General features: G+C 47.6%; 1 protein-coding gene across 1 annotated transcript; it reads right to left on the bottom strand.

Moving 5' to 3' along the window:
• Positions 1–7,679: 7,679 nt before the first annotated feature.
• LOC112208363 (forkhead box protein D4-like 1) lies at positions 7,680–16,183 on the bottom strand. The gene is given in 4 exon segments (XM_063790327.1): positions 7,680–8,337; positions 8,339–9,283; positions 14,683–14,803; positions 15,955–16,183. Coding segments are annotated over 2 exon segments (1,383 nt in total). The 5' UTR covers positions 9,211–9,283; positions 14,683–14,803; positions 15,955–16,183; the 3' UTR covers positions 7,680–7,826.
• Positions 16,184–16,239: the final 56 nt, after the last annotated feature.

Consider the following 16,239-nt stretch of genomic DNA (forward strand, 5'->3'; position numbering starts at 1 on the left):
CTGCTCTCCTAATACCACGGGCTGATCCAGCGCAGCATTTGTCGCACATCTTACAGCTGCCTGCCTCCAGTCTGTATCCGGACTCCACAACCTGAAGGTAACGGCTGCATCTGCCTTGATCATCATTGTATCCCTTGCTCCTACAACAGCACCTAACACAGAGTAATTCCTCAGTCAACATTTTCTGGATGGGTGAACAAAAAATAAATCTACACATCAAGTGAAAATTAGGCTGAGCAGAAATGAAGCAAGTGATAAAGTACAAGAGAAGGTTATACCTGTTATTCTAGGCATGCTAATTCTAATTTTAGAATTGCTGTGGTTATTTCATGTTACTCTGCCAGGCTTCAGTGTTAGGCAAGGGCAATTCTCTGTGTAAGCAGGGATAGCTTTCTTGAAAGGTCCTGTTGGTCCTGGGAAGTGATGGTACATGTGACTTATCCCTCAAACCAGAAGGCTAAGCTAAACTAGCAGGAGAGCTGCAGCAGGAACCTTCTGGCAGGAAAGAAACAGCATGCTCTGTGTACTACCCGTGTGTGACCGGAAATAAAGGATGCCCACCATGTGAAGACTGACCAGGACGCAGAGAGGACGTCAGGCAAGATCCCGCCTGTGCTTCGGGACACATCATGTTTATTAGCATCATTAAGTACTAGCTGACGTGCATAGAGCATTGAGTATGTGCCAGGCACTGTGCTAAGCACTTCACATTCACTATTTCATGGGATCCCCACCATGGCCCTATAAGGTGAAACTTATAAATATCACCATTAGATATATGGGGAAATTGAGGCTTGGAGAGGTTAAGTTGTTTGCCTGAGGTCACAAAGCTGGTAAGCAGCAGAGCTGGAATCCAAACCAACAGAAATTCCATCTAGATACCCAACTCCCCACTGCCGTCTATCCTTGGAAACTAGACTAGTCTCCAAGGAAACATGAATCTACATTTTCTTTCAACTAATAAGAGCTCTTTCCTTACGGTAATTATTTAAATAGTTTTAATAAAAATTTAAAATCTATTTCAAGATTAAAGTTTCAAAGCCATCAAACATCAAATATATATGGAAATACATTTGTATACATTATAAACAGATATATGACGTGACATGAAGTGCTGGATCCAGTGCATCAGAAAATACACGCAAATATAAAATACCCGACAGCATTATGTAAAACATCAGCTGCTTGCCAAATCGGCATTAAATACTTAAGCACTGTGACCTGTTGCTTAAAGTATTACAAATCCAGCCTTATCTAAAAATCTCTATTTGTCTTAGGAAACTAATACTTTTTAAAAACAATAATTTGGTAATTTTAATAATATTTGGATCTATCTAAACTTAAAGCCTATATATTTACCACCCTTTTACATGCTTACCAGTATTACAGACACAATAAATTTTATCAGGTATTTTTGATAATGTGCTAGGAATTGTTTGAAATATAAAGAAGAATAAGATTTCGTTTTCACCATCTCAGAGATTCCAGATAGTGGTGGACACAGAAACCCGTGAAAATAACTGCAGGATGAAATAGATGAAATTATAGAAGCCCTATGTACCATGGAAAATTGGACATGGACATGGAAATTTTGTTTCATATGCATACTCGTTAAAGAAAGAAGAAGCCTAAAAAAGTTAGCTACCTTTGGCTTTTATTACTTATGTCTTACACTCAAGTGAACTTTTTTCTGTCTAATCTAATATCATTCAAATCCTGAGTCCTTTTAATTAAGTTATCCTAAAATGAATTTTCATGAACACAGAATTTGTGCTATTACTCTATCTGCACCTCATGGATATTACCACATTTTAGATTTTATGTTTTAAAACACAAAACAATATAAAACCTAAAGTTTTAACATAAAATGTCTTTGGATCTTCAACTAAAATACTAAAGATATAAAAAACTTTATTCTCCTCAAGATAAAACTAGATTTAAAATTGTCAATGAAATAGTTGATTGATCATTTATATTTCTATAAATATATGGAAAATAATCTATTTTTTAATTGTAAGACATTACAATTTTAGATTGTATTTGCATTTAGGAAAATTTCACATAATCTTTACCAGATCCATGCTTACTCTGATAAAAATTTGTTTTTTCAATAGTTGTTTCTTCAAAATATCTTGACTAATCCTTCTCCCTCTACAAACAATATTATTATTTGCCAATATTCAAAAGTCTGAATAAACGACCTTATCCCTGGGAATATCTTGCCAAAAAACTATTACCTGCAGCTACAAAGTCCAGAATGTCAACTTCTTCAGAACAAACAGTTCAGTTTCTCCCATAAAAAATGCAAGGGAAACAAAAAAAGAGGATTGAGGAAATCTAAAAGAGATATAATAGCCCATATCAACCAAACACAATACGTAACCCTTATTAGCATTCTAATTCAAACCGACCAACTAAACAAAAAGTTTTTAGACAATTGAAGACATTTAAATATTGCCTGGATAAACCGATGCTATTAATGGATTATTTAGGTGTGATAATGGTATTGTGGTTACATTGATGGGAATCTTCTTTTTTATAAATGGGGTCTTGCTATGTTGCTCAGGGTGGTCTTGAACTCCTGGCCTAAAGTGATCCTCCAACCTCTGCCTCCCAAAGAGCTGGGATTACAGGGAGGAGCCACTGCACCCAGTCTCATTGATGGAATTATTATCTTTTAGAGAAATATTCAAAAATACAATACAATGATAGACTATCTGGGATTTGATTCAAAATAATTCAGTGGGGAGGGGACTGTCAGCAGATAAAGAAGACACAAGGTTGGCCCAGAGGAGAAGTACATACAGGTTAATTATACTAATATCTTTATAAACATTGTTTGAAATATGACATAATGTATCCTATACAACTGATACCTTGAGTAACACAATAATAGTCCCCTTAATTTTAGGAACTACTGGTCATAAATATGCCCTTACATATAGACATCTCCTCTATACATAGCAAAATCACATTATTTGACAAAAAGGAAATCTCTTAGGCTACGTTTAATCTTATTGTTCTCTTTGCCTGGATTTGGGAATAGAAACTGCTTCACTGGCTAGGTAAATCATAACTGTCCCAAAATATTCTTAATTACTGATTTCAATAAACATATCCCTTTGTTCTAAGAACAATTAAGAAAATGAAGTTTATGTTCAGGTAAACCTGACAATGTTAAGGTAGTTGAGTAACAGGGAAGTAATGATTGACTGAATTTCATACTGGATTCTCAAATCCTTTTTCTTTTTCTACTCTAATGTTTCCTTTGGATGGGGCGAATTCTAGTATTGTTAGCGATCACCTATGTAACTTTTTTGCAGGTGGTGTATATGGAATCAATGAATGCTTCAAACCAATTAAAAATAATTTCAGTGATTACATGAAAACACAGCTAGAAAAACTAAAGTATTTTTGTAGAGATTACGAGAAGGTTACATTAACAATCAGAATAAGGTTACTATTTAGACTGTAATCAGGTGTCAATGTGGAAAGAAATTTCTGAGCGTTTTTCCGGAAGGCTGGGGAGGAATGAGAATCATGACTCTCCACACTTCCACTAAAACGTGGTGAAGCACTGGTGCAAACTCTCAGAAGCCACCATTTGCTAAATCTCCCCGCCAGCCTTGTCAGTCCTTACCGCCGTTGGATTCCATTATTTTTCTCGTGGTTTCTGCTGTTTCTCTCAATTGTCTAACGACCGTTATTAAGTAAAAATGAATGAAACGGGGCCGTGTGATCTAGGCAGCCTGGAGATGAGATTTTGGAATCATAAGCTACCTTCCAATGTATAAACAGATTTTATGCATTTTGGATACTCAATGTACACAGAATCGGCACTGTAGGATGTGACTGCCCTGCCAGAAGGCACCTGCTTGGGACTTGCTGGCAACCGACAGTCCCCTCTGCTTGCAACCCTCGGCCAGCCACCGGGGACCCCTAGTCCACCGGTTCCTGGACGTTCTCTCTACTCTCCAGAGGCCACCGCCTCCACTCCCACCCCGATAGTCCCGAGCCTGCCGGCCCGAGGGTTCGCAGAGGGCCAGTCGTTGCGACGGCCCCGCGTCCCGGCCCCCTCGTCTCTTGGACCTTTCCCCCAGGCCAGCGCAGCCCAGCTTCCTGGGCAAGTTTCACGCTACCAGGATCCAATGCGGGGCGACGAAGTGGAGAGCTGCAGCGAGACTCCGAAGAGAGATTCCGGCTTCGCGGGGCGGCGCGGAGCCCGGAGCCGCCCACCTCCGCCGCCCGGGGAAGGCGGCTGGGATTAGAAGGTGGCTTCGGGCCCGCAGGGAGTCCGGGGGAGGGATTCCCGGTACCGCCGGCACCGACGTCGAGGGGTGCCGGGGTTCTTGGGGACCACGAGAGGAAAAAGAACGAAAATCACAGCGAGGAGGAAGGAAGCGCAGAACGCCCCCCTGTGAAGCAGGTGCTCTGGTCAGGCGTGGGCCGGAGCGCGGTCTGGGGGAGTCTGGTGGCGCCGTTGCCCGCACTCGGCAGAGGCTGGCAAGAAAACGCACAGCCCAGGGCGTGGGGCGGGGAACTGACCGCGCGACAAGAACACGCACAGCCCAGGGCGTGGGGCGGGGAACTGACCGCGCGACAAGAACACGCACAGCCCAGGGCGTGGGGCGGGGAACTGACCGCGCGACAAGAACACGCACAGCCCAGGGCGTGGGGCGGGGAACGGACCGCGCGACAAGAAAACGCACAGCCCAGGGCGTGGGGCGGGGAACGGACCGCGCGACAAGAAAACGCACAGCCCAGGGCGTGGGGCGGGGAACGGACCGCGCGACAAGAAAACGCACAGCCCAGGGCGTGGGGCGGGGAACGGACCGCGCGACAAGAAAACGCACAGCCCAGGGCGTGGGGCGGGGAACTGACCGCGCGAGTCTTTCGGCGCGTCTGGGTCTCGGGGAGAGAAAAGCGCTTCCTGGCACCGGGGGCGGTGGCACAGAGGCCAGGAGGAAGAAATCCGGGCCCTGGCCCAGGTCAGGCTTCCACCCCTGCGACCTGCAAGAGGCCCAGGCAGGAAAGGTGGCGCGCGCGAGTGGAGTTAGTGGTTCAGAAAGCAAACCTGGCCAGGTGCTACTGCCTGAGGGTCGTCGGGCGAGTTTCTTCATTTCCCCGAGTTCCTTATTTCTAGTCTGGAAAACGGAGAATTCCATAGTGTCTTCTTCAGTGAGTGCTGGGAGTGCTGAAGGAGGATCCGGTGCCTGGCAGACCAGGAGCAGGGGGGAAACAGTTGGCCGATACTGTTGCTATTATCAGCGTTATTAGCGGGCAGGACAGTGGGCGGGGGGGGGCGGGGGTAAGGGGCCTCCCCGCGCCTCCCAGCCCTTCGCGCTCGGCTCCAGCTCTTTGGCTTCCTTCCCTGGGCAGCTCTAGGCTTAGCTCTCAGCCATTTCTCAAGAAGACGATCCCGAGGGTCGAAGACCACCCTTGACCCTTGACCATGGACTCTTCGTGTAACTTGGAAGAGCCGTGATTTTAAAACCCAGCCTCAGGGTTACGGAAGCCCGAGATCTGGGAGGCGTCCGGGACCTCCCTCCCAGAACCGCAGGGACCCGGCCTGGGATCCAGAGTGTGGCCTCTCGCTCTGTGCAGTCAGGAAGGCGGCCAGGTCTGGTCACCGCGCCAAGCACTACGCACCCCTGGGACGCGTCGTTGCGGGGGGTGGGGGGGCTGGGGCGCCTCCACGACGCCTGGTCTGCCCGGCAAGTGCTTGGTGTCGTTGGTGGGTTCGTAGCTGCGACAGGTAAACGTCCGTTCCGCGAGCCGGGCAAGGCAACCCCTGCGGGTCGCACCCGAAGGCCGGACCTCTCCAAGCCGCCTGGGTGCTTCCAAACAGGTGGACCCGAAGCTCCTGTTTGATCGGAGAATAACGTTTAATTTACTCCGCCACTGAATTGATGGTTTAAATATTCATCTTTGGATATGGTTTAACATTAGGCAAAAATTAGGAGCTCGGAGGCGGTTCCGGTAAGGGGTCTGACCCTCAGTCACCCATGTTCGTAGCTGTGTTGGTCTGCCCTCGGGCAAGAGAAGGAAGATAATTGGGAGGGTGCCAAGAAAGCCTAGAGAAAGTCCCTTCTGGGTTCAGCGGCCGGCTGTAGCCGCTCTCCCAGGACGTTTGTTGACAATAAATGAAGGAAGGTCGGCCTGGAGACGTTTTCGCACAACGGACAGAGGGGAGTTGGAACGTAAACCAGCGAGAACCTGGCATGAAATAGGACCCCTCTATTCTCAGTTTGTTTCCAAACTCTTAGACTGCCCCAGCCCTGCCGGATTTGCTAAAAGTGGTCTATTTTGGACGCTGGTGGTGCTATGGGGCTGACGGCTACCCGTGCAAAGAAGAGGGAAGAATTGGAAGCTGGGGTCTGGGCAGCTACCAAAGGTGGGGCTTGGGAACTTTTCAGAACGTCCACAGAACCGCAGGAGCCAAAAGGAAATCTCCCGTAGGGGATCTCAGGTAGGGCATGCCAAGAAATTCCAAGAGACGGGACGGAGAAGAGAAGCCGGAGAAAAATCGGCCAATTAGACTACTGTAAAAATGTGTGTCTCCATGTTTGTCCTCCCTCCTGAAATAAGAAATTCATAGCTGGGGGTGGGGAGTAGACGGGGGCTGGGGGAAAAACTTTCTCACATTCACAGAGCAGCTTCCCTCAAAGCGGCACGGAATCGGGAACCCCACTCAGGACAGGGGAAAACGGCCAAGTTCCTAGAAATTTGTTTTCTTTGTGGGGAGCAATTCATGATGGGCGTTCTTGTCTGGTTTCCCCCCACTCCGTCCCCTGACGCCGAGTAACACTTAAACCTTTCTAGTTGCAAAGTCTTTTCAGAGTTTTTTTTTTTTTAAGAAATAAGTTTTGAAAATTCTAGTGCTTAAAAAATATATATATATATATTTATAGCCTTTTATTTTCCCTGAGTACATGTTGGCCACTACATTCCAAATTGATCTCAAATGGTTTTCCAGCTTGTTGGGGGGTGATGAAAAATAAATGGAGAATATATTTACATGCCCTCCTATTCTTTTCTTTTAGAAGTCTCATAAATAGTAAATTTCCTATTTTAAAAGCCAGGACATTTTCAACCTCAAATATTTGGAATTTTTAAAGGCCATATTAAAATGGATTACTTCTGCTATCTGTAATAAATATGAATTGTGAAAATAAATTGTTTGAGGGAAAATAATGTAGGTTTTAAAAAGTTCCATTTAGAAAGGGAAGAATGAGACGTAATAGAAAATAAACGATGTAGTGTAGTGACTTAGCATTTTATTTCGTCTCTATAACTAGGCTTAATTTTAACACCTTAATTTTAACATTAAAGATGGCACGTCAGACACACAGATAAGAAATCAATGTTCTGAAATTAATATCCTACTTACATTAAACATCCCTATCAGGAAGACACAGAGAGTAGAAGCATTTTGCACTAGACTTAGGAATAATACTTCCAGTTCCAAGGAAGTGAAGAAGGGGGAACATGTTTGGCATCGGAGGCTGTGTTTTTGTTTGCTTGCTTGTTTTTCTTTTAATGCCAGAACAAAATACCCCACTCACGTTCATAGTACCCCAGGAAATGTGCAAATCGGGAAAGCCATAGAAGCCACAACCGAAGGCAAGAAAAGATGACTTGACGCCCTGCGAAGGTTACGTTCAGGTGGTTTTTAGAGGAACGTAATCCAGCTGTTTCTTTCTAACCATTTTGCAGCGAACACAAGTTCGAGTTTGCTCTCCAGCGGGATTCAGATGCACACGCCCAGTATGGGCCGCGCAAGGTGGAATGAGCAGCTGCGGGTCGCTCCCCACTCCCACCTGGCTCTAGGAGGGCCCTGCGGAGTTGGCCAGGGAACTGGGCGTGGGCGATACTAAAAAAACTGGTGAGGTCCCCTCTCCGCCCAAAGGGGCAGCCAGCGATGTCAGCCTAGAGCGCTCTGCCACTGCCTGATACCTCAGCAGCGCCGACGCGGCCGACAGGTGCCCGCCCAGCACCGCGCCCTTGGTGGGAGCGCAGCCGTTGGCGCAGTCCTCCTCCTGATGCTGCCGCTATTGCTGCAAAATTGTCCGAGCAGCGGCGGCGGCGGACACTTGCAGCAAAGGGGCAGCGGTTTGGGGATGCAACAGGCTTGATGGTCGCTGGAGCAGGTGGCAGTAGCTCCACGCGGTCGGGGACAAACTCTGCGCAGCCCCTGTACCCGCTTCCCTGACCCCTTGCATAATACTCTCAATGCTGAAAGAGATGCATCCGCCTCCCGGTGGCGACGCCAGACCCTTGCCCTCCTCCCAAGGCTGAGGACCAAGTGAGGGCTGCAGCACGGGAAGGGTGCCGGGTCGCCAGGTCCGCGCCTTCTGCTTTCTTCGGTGCCCCGGCATAGGCGGGGGCCGAGAGCAGTAGGTAGCGAAGAGGATGCGGGTGCAGCAGAGCGTAAGGGCGTCTCCCGGGGGCGGTGTTGGGGTAGGCCCCCGGGACTGGCTGCGGCGGGGCAGGGGCCCCAAGCAGAGGGCCTGGGCGGGGGTTGTGCAGGGCGGCGTGTGCAGCAGGTAGAGGGAAGGGGTGGGGCAGGTGGGCTCCCGGGGTCAGTTGGTGGCGCTTGAAACGCTTCCTGCGCCGGAGAAAGCTGCCATTGTCGAACATGTCCTGGGAGGCGGGGTCCAGGCTCCAGTAGTTGCCCTTGCCTGGGTGGCCCGGCTCGCGGGGGATCTTGACGAAGCAGTCGTTCAGCGAGAGGTTGTGGCGGATGCTGTTCTGCCAGGCGGGGAACTTGCGGCGGTAGTAGGGGAAGCGGCCACTAATGAAGGCGCAGATGCAGCTGAGCGTGAGGCGCTTGTGCGGGCTTTGCAGGATGGCCATGGTGATGAGCGCGATGTACGAGTAGGTGGGCTTTGCCGGCTGCCGGGCATCTTCAGAGGCCGCCGCAGACCTTGGCGGTGCCCTGAACTTGGTGCCAAACTCTGAGGGGTCGCTCGGGCCGCCGCCGCCCTCGATGTGCTCTCGGGGAAGCGCAACCCCGCCCCACCGGGCCACCTGCAGCCCCGGCTGGAGTGACTGCTCTAGGAACTGCTGGCTCGCCTCCTCCTCCTCGTCTTCCACCTCGTCTTCATCTTCCTCCTTTCCCAGGACATCGATTTTACCGTCTTCCCCATCGGAGTCCCGGAGGCTGCGCTGCGGTGTGGAGCGAAGGCGCTCAGCTCTTGGCAAGTTCATGGCGGAGCAGGTGCTTTAGTCGCAGGGGATGTGGCGGCCGATCACCTGGCCTGGGGCGGGCTGAGCTGGAAGCCTGGGATGAATGTTGCAAGAAGCAGGAACGCTAGTGGTTACCCTTTGGGATGTTTTCGTCTGCTTGTTTCTACTCCTTTGCAACAACGTCCGGCAAAGATGCCTTTGCCCTTTATAAAAGCTTCTTCAAGACCATGTGTGGTGGACTCCCCCCTTTATAACCCTTCTTCCCGTACCTCGGAGCGGTGCCACTTCCTCCTAACGTAGTCCAGGGATGATGGTCTTCTGGGCAAACACCCGTCCGGAGAAAAGCCCAGCCCCCTCCTCCTCGCACCCACCTGCCACCAAGGAAGATGCTCTACTCATCCGGTGCAGCCAGACAGTTGGCAAGCCTTTGCACGGGTTCTGTTAAGGCGCATTTAAACCCGCGCAAATAAAAGCGAGGTAGGAAAGTATGATACTCAACATTCTATGACCACCTCGACATGCAGCCTTCCCTCCTGGAGAAAAGAAATGGTGGGGCAGGAGGCTGAAATGTACACGGTTGTTTGTAAAGGAATGTGTAACCGTAAAAGTATGTTTTCGTGTTTCACAGCTGGTAATCACCCATTTTCATTGGTAGAGTCTGTCCTTACCCAGAATGGTGAGCTGAATTATATTTAAGGTTCTGACAATATTCCCAGGCTTCAGGGGGGTGTTGCTTTGCTCCTTCTACCTTCCTTCCCACCTCCCCAAGATGCTCTCCCTGACCCAAATTTTCAGAAAAGGTTCAAATGTCCCAGCACTAAATTGTGTAAGTTTATTCAGGGAAGGCAGGAGAGCTCACACGGAGTCCTCTGTCCCCTTGTAGCAATGGTTCTCCAATTTCTTTGAATATTTAACCACAGAAATACATTTTATATCACAATCTTACACATACAGACATAATACATAACTAAGATGGCTTTCACGAAACAATATACTTACACTATAGTGATCACTGATATTTCCTTTAAAAAAAAAAATGGCCATAACCAACTAAATTGATTTCACACATACCAGTATGGGCCCAGTTTGAAAAATCCTGTTCTTACAAAGTGGCCCCACATACAAGAAATGCACCCACTCTATAAGGGCTTCTCTCTCTCCCTTTCCTCCTTCCTTTCTTCATCCTTTATAACCAATTCATTTTTAGAGACAGGGTCTATGTTGCGCAGGCTGTTTTTGAATTCCTGGGCTCCAGTGATCCTCCCGCCTCAGCCTCCTGAGTAGGTGGGACTACAGGCGTGCCACTATGCCTGGCTCTGGCTCTTCATTCTTTTTTTCCTTTTTTTTTTTTTTTTTTTGAGACGGAGTCGCTCTGTCGCCCAGGCTGGAGTGCAGTGACACAATCTAGGACCACTGCAAGCTCCGCCTCCCGGGTTCACGTCATTCTCCTGCCTCAGCCTCCTGAGTAGTTGGGACTACAGGCGCCCGCCACCACGCCCAGCTAATTTGGTTGGTTATTTATTTATCTGGGACGGAGTCTCGCTCTGTCGCCCAGGCTGGAGTGCAGTGGGGCGATCTCAGCTCACTGCAAGCTCCGCCTCCTGGGTTCACGCCATTCTCCTGCCTCAGCCTCCCAAGTAGATGGGACTACAGGCGCTCGGCACCACGCCTGGCTAATTTTTTGTATTTTTAGTAGAGACGGGGTTTCACCGTGTTAGCCAGGATGGTCTCGATGTCCTGACCTCATGATCCGCTTGCCTCAGTCTCCCAAAGTGCTGGGATTACCGGCGTGAGCCGCCGTGCCCGGCCTCTTCATTCTTTCAGAAATGTCAACATTAAGTGCTTTTACTGTAATAAAACTTGGGACTTCAATGAGGCAAGAAGGGGCTGCAGTGTTGCCTTTAAATCAGTGGGTCCTCATTCACTATCTGCACTGGGGAGGGGCAATATGACAGCACAACTGTTCATCTCACTCGCTCCACATCTTTAGAAGTAACATGATTTTTAGATTGGCTTCATGAAAATTAGCTCAGAGACTAAAGTAGCACTACAGAGGTATAAAAAAAATATTTGTTATATAAATAAGGATCTTATTAAAATACTAAGTAAGATACTATGCCACGGTATATATTCATAATTTAAAACCCACCTACTTGGGAAAACTTTGAGGTGCCATCTAATAAAAATGCAGCATGAAAGAATATTATGCCCTTGATAGTCATATAGTGTCTATAATTATGACAATGAATGTTCAGTGAGAAATCAAACGCCAACTGCAAGGGCAAAATATAATAAAAAAATAGCTTAAAGTAGCTAGTGCCTTCAGGATAAAATCTGGAAAAGAGCTTTCTTGCTGATCTTTTTTTGAAACTTTGCTGCTCCTGAAGTTTTTACCCTTTAAGGCTCCTCAGTTTATATGAAGCTTGGAGGACAAATAACAGACAGGTTTGAGCCTAACAGATTTGTTTGAATCCCAAATTTACCAATGACTGCTTGTGTGACCTACTAAACTAAGCTCCAGGAGGGCCAGGCCAGGTGTCTTATTCAACCACAAAATCCCAGACGCCTACTCCCCAGCACCCCCGGCATGTGAGGCACATTTCCTCCATCAGCATAGGAATCCGATGACCTGGGAAAGGGAGTATTGTTAGTTTTCCTAGCGCCAGCTTCAATAGGGATTGGGGTTATTTAAAAATACAGGAGAAAAATAAGGAGGCGCTCAAAAACAAAACACAAAACCGACATCGATGGGGGTATGTCAAAGGGGGGAACAGGAGATAACTGAAAGAGTTCCCAATGGTCAAAGCTGGGATAATTTGAGCAACAAAATAAAGTAGTATTAAATTGTAACCCAAAGTATAAAATATTCATGTGTCCATACTGATAAACATAAATGATCGAACTAATAAAGCGAAAGGGACAACTGTCCCTTGCAGAAGAATTTCAATTAATTATGTAGACCACTCCCAAGAAAGTACATTACAACTCCCCATTCCTTTAGTGTGGGCTGTGCATAGTGATTTCCTTCCAAAGAGCACAGTATGAAATGGGGGAAAAGAGTAACTTTACAATGGAGAAAACTGACAAACACTCCTTCAGCCAGGTGATCAGGTCGTCAACATCAACATCAATAACAGTCGTAACCTTTTATTTCATGTCATAAAATGGTGACACTTACTTGTGTTAAAAAAATTTAATAACAATGTAATCATTATATCTCTGCAATCAGCTGAAGTTCTAAGAAAAAATGACAATGTTGAAAGTTGTATCATCATTATTATAAACTTTCATGTTCAGTATATGTAAACTCCAAAGCCAATTTCAAAAGATATTTTTGTGAAATACCATTCTTTAAAAAAAAGGATATTATATATAATTGTATGAATGTTAAATGTTTTACAGTACTGATTTGCTACATTTTATGTATGCTGTAAAACAAATACCATTTTAAAGTATATTGGAATTCGTAACTAAAGTAATAAATAAATGCTTGAAATATACCCAGTAGAAACTTATTTTTATTATCCAATCCTTTTGATAAGAAATGCCTCTAGTGTTACGTACAAACTTGATCTTCTTTGAAATGTGTTGTTGAAGACAAACGTCTTAATAGCCTTTACATTATGTAATAATGTAATACAAATAATAATTTATTATTAGTAATAATGTGAAATTATTTACAGTACCCTAACCCTAACCCTAACCATAACCCCTAATCCTAAACCTAACCCTAACCCCAACCCCTAACCCTAACCCCTAACCCTAACCCCTAACCCTAACCCCTGACCCTGACCCTAACCCTAACCCCTAACCATGACTCTGACCCTGACCCTAACCCTAACCCTAACCCTCACCCCTCACCCTCACCATCACCCTAACCCAACCCTCACCCTCACCCTCACCCTAACCCCTAACCCTGACCCGACCGTGACCCTGACCCTAAAACCCTGACCCTGACCGTGACTGTAACCCTAACCCCTAACCCCAACCCCTAACCCTAACCCTGACCCTGACCCCTAACCCTAAACCGTAACCGTAACCCCAACCCTAACCCTAACGCTAAAACCCTATCCCTAGCCCTAACTACTAACGCCAAACCCGAATCATAACCCTAAACACAACCACAACCCTAACCATAACCCTAAACACAACCTCAACCCCAGCCCCAAGCCTAACCCTAACCCTAACTCCTACCCTTAGCCTTTCTTACCTTTTACATGTGTCCAGATTCTCCAGTAGAAGCAGGGACCCTTGGCAGGTGTGCACCACTGCATCTGGCACAGGACTCTGTATCAGTCCCCAAACAGGCACCTGAATGCTTAGAGTGCCAGCCATGCAGTGGAAGCCCAGGGTATTTTCTCACCTCCAGAACAAGGGCCCAGCACCTGCATCAGGCTAATCGGGACTACAATGAACTAGGGCACCAAAGGTCTTCATAAGACCAAGGCCATGTTGTGCCTCCTGTCACAGAGCGAGACGCAGCAGCCTTCCAAGTCAGGGGCCCTTCCCTGATGACACTCCAAGCTCAAAGCACTGGACTGTCACATAGTGAGGCTGCACACAGTATTCTGTTTACATCTCCACCTAGGCCACTGGGAGAAAGGGTGATAGAGGGACACTCGTGTTGCCCTGTGGTATACATGCTCTGGTTTATACGACTGTAAGCCATTTACAGGAAACTCAAGCCAAAACACTACTTGTTTCCAACGTTTTGTTTGCAGAGGATTTACAATTTACACTCCAAAACAAGATAGCCACAGAGCATACTACTTCTCCTCTGAAGTCGCTCTGAGGGCCTCCGCATCAGTCCTAGAATTGGAAGATTGGTGGACAAGAACTGGGATGTTGATGGCACACTGAATATTTGCTGGACACCAACCTCCTGTTACCTAACCTTACAGAGGGCCCAGATCTCACCTGCCCAAATCAGACATTTTAACACACACAGCTCTCAACAGCAGGACTTACAGACACAAAACTCTGAGGTAAAGGATTGTCTCAACTCCTTGGTGTCTCAACGAACTAAAACACTGCCTAGCACAGGTGCACCATCAACCTGATTCACTAAATACACCTCTGTATATTTTATTCATCTTTGATTGTGGAAATGATATAATCAACATAAAAATGTTTTATAGATTGGACTAAAGACCTTTGAGGTCTCTTCACAGGATCCTATCTGGCGGACCCCCAAATCTGCCAACACAGAGGTCATCCGTAAACACGTGCAGGACAGAGGCCAGACAAAACCATCTCTCTCAGCCTCAGAGTGGCCTGGCAGTCACATGTGGGGTCTGGCCTGTATGAGGAAGTCAGGCTTTCGGCTCCAGGCACCCTACTGCACCGCAAAACCAAGTTCTGCCTAACAAACAAAAAACAGCCTGCTCACTCTCCCTAATATCCCAGGTGGTAACCTAAGAGCATTATCTGCTAGACACCCCTCCTCCTCCACCCTCCATGTCCAAGCTATCACCAAGGTCCTAGCAATCTTACCTCCTAAATGTCTCCCAAATCCACTTCTCTCCCTTCACTGTCCAGGCCACCAGCATGACTTCTGCATGTGTGTAGCAGCCTCCGCGCAGGACGTAAAGATGCAAATCTAGTCGTAGGCTCTCTGAAAGGAAAATTTTGGGGACCCAAAATTACTAAGCGAAAGGAAAAGTCAAGCTGGGAACTGCTCAGGGCAAACCTGCCTCCCTTTCTATTCCAAGTCACCTATCTCCTCACTAAGATACGTGCATATCTGATTCCCTGCTTTGGAGAGGCTAATCAGAAACTCAAAACAATGCAACCTTTGTCTCTCACCTACCTGTGACCTTGGAAGCCCCCTCCCTGCTTCCAGTTGTCCCCAACTTTCTGGATGGAAGCAACGTACTTCTTACATATATTGATTGATGTCTCATGTCTCCCTAAAACCAAGCTGTGCCCTGACCACCTTGGGCACATGTCGTCAAGACCTCCTGAGGCTGTGTCACGGGTGCACGTCTTTCTAAATTACCTGAAACCATCTCAGATAGGGTTCACAGATCCCTTTCCCGAACCCTCCCAGGAGCCCCTCGTGGGCGCCCAGGTCCTGCGTGCTGTTGTGGCCCAGGCTCACCTGGAGCAACTCGACTCTTCGTTACAGCCTCGTGAACCTTTCAGTTCCTAAAGCTGTCTAGCCTGTGAAAGGAAAATGAATCTGGGGGCCCCAAAATCACTAAGCTAAAGGGAAAAAAGCTGGGAACTGCTTAGGGCAAACCTGCCTCCCCTTCTATTCAAAGTCACCCCTCTGCTCACTGAGATAGGTTAATATGTGATAGCCTCCTTTGCGGAGGCTATTCAGAAACCCAAAAGAATACAACAGTTTGTCTCTCACCTACCTGTGACCTGGAAGCCCCCTCCCTGCTTCGAGTTGTCCCGCCTTTCCCGAGGGAACCAACGTTCATCTTACATATATTGATGTCTCCTGTCTCCCTAACATGTATAAAAGCAAGCTGTGTCCCGACCACCTTTGGCACGTGTCAAGACCTCCTGAGGCTGTGTCACGGGCGTGCGTCCTCAACCTTGGCAAAATAAACTTTCTAAATTGACTGAGACCATCTCACATATTCGAGGTTCACAAGCCCATGCATGGGGACGTCCCCTGGGGTAGCGCCCCTCCTCCACTGAGCTCACTCGCTTCCTCCTTGTGTGTTTTCTTCAGAAGAAATTTCACAGCTACTTGGTCCACACCTGTCTGCCCCACAGGAACCTCTCTTGTCCACAGGCACATGGGCGGCGTACCTGCTGGGCTGTGTGGAGAGGACCGGGTTCCTCTCCTGATTCCTGCTCAGTTAATAACGAATGTCGACAAGTCGAGAAAATTGCTCAAATTTACCCCATCAAAGAATTAAAAACTGGTGAAAGCTTGACCTGCGCCCCCCACCCCTGACGTGCTCACCGCTCCACTCCCTCTAGGCGGGCGGCACCCGCTGAAGCCTCAGTACCACACCCACAGCCAGGAGCCCCAGTCCCGCACTCGGCCGCATGCGCACTCCCTGCGGCCCTCCCGCCAGGCGCCGCGCTGGG

Source organism: Pan troglodytes, chromosome 13, assembly GCF_028858775.2.
Source record: "Pan troglodytes isolate AG18354 chromosome 13, NHGRI_mPanTro3-v2.0_pri, whole genome shotgun sequence".
NCBI lineage: Eukaryota > Metazoa > Chordata > Mammalia > Primates > Hominidae > Pan > Pan troglodytes.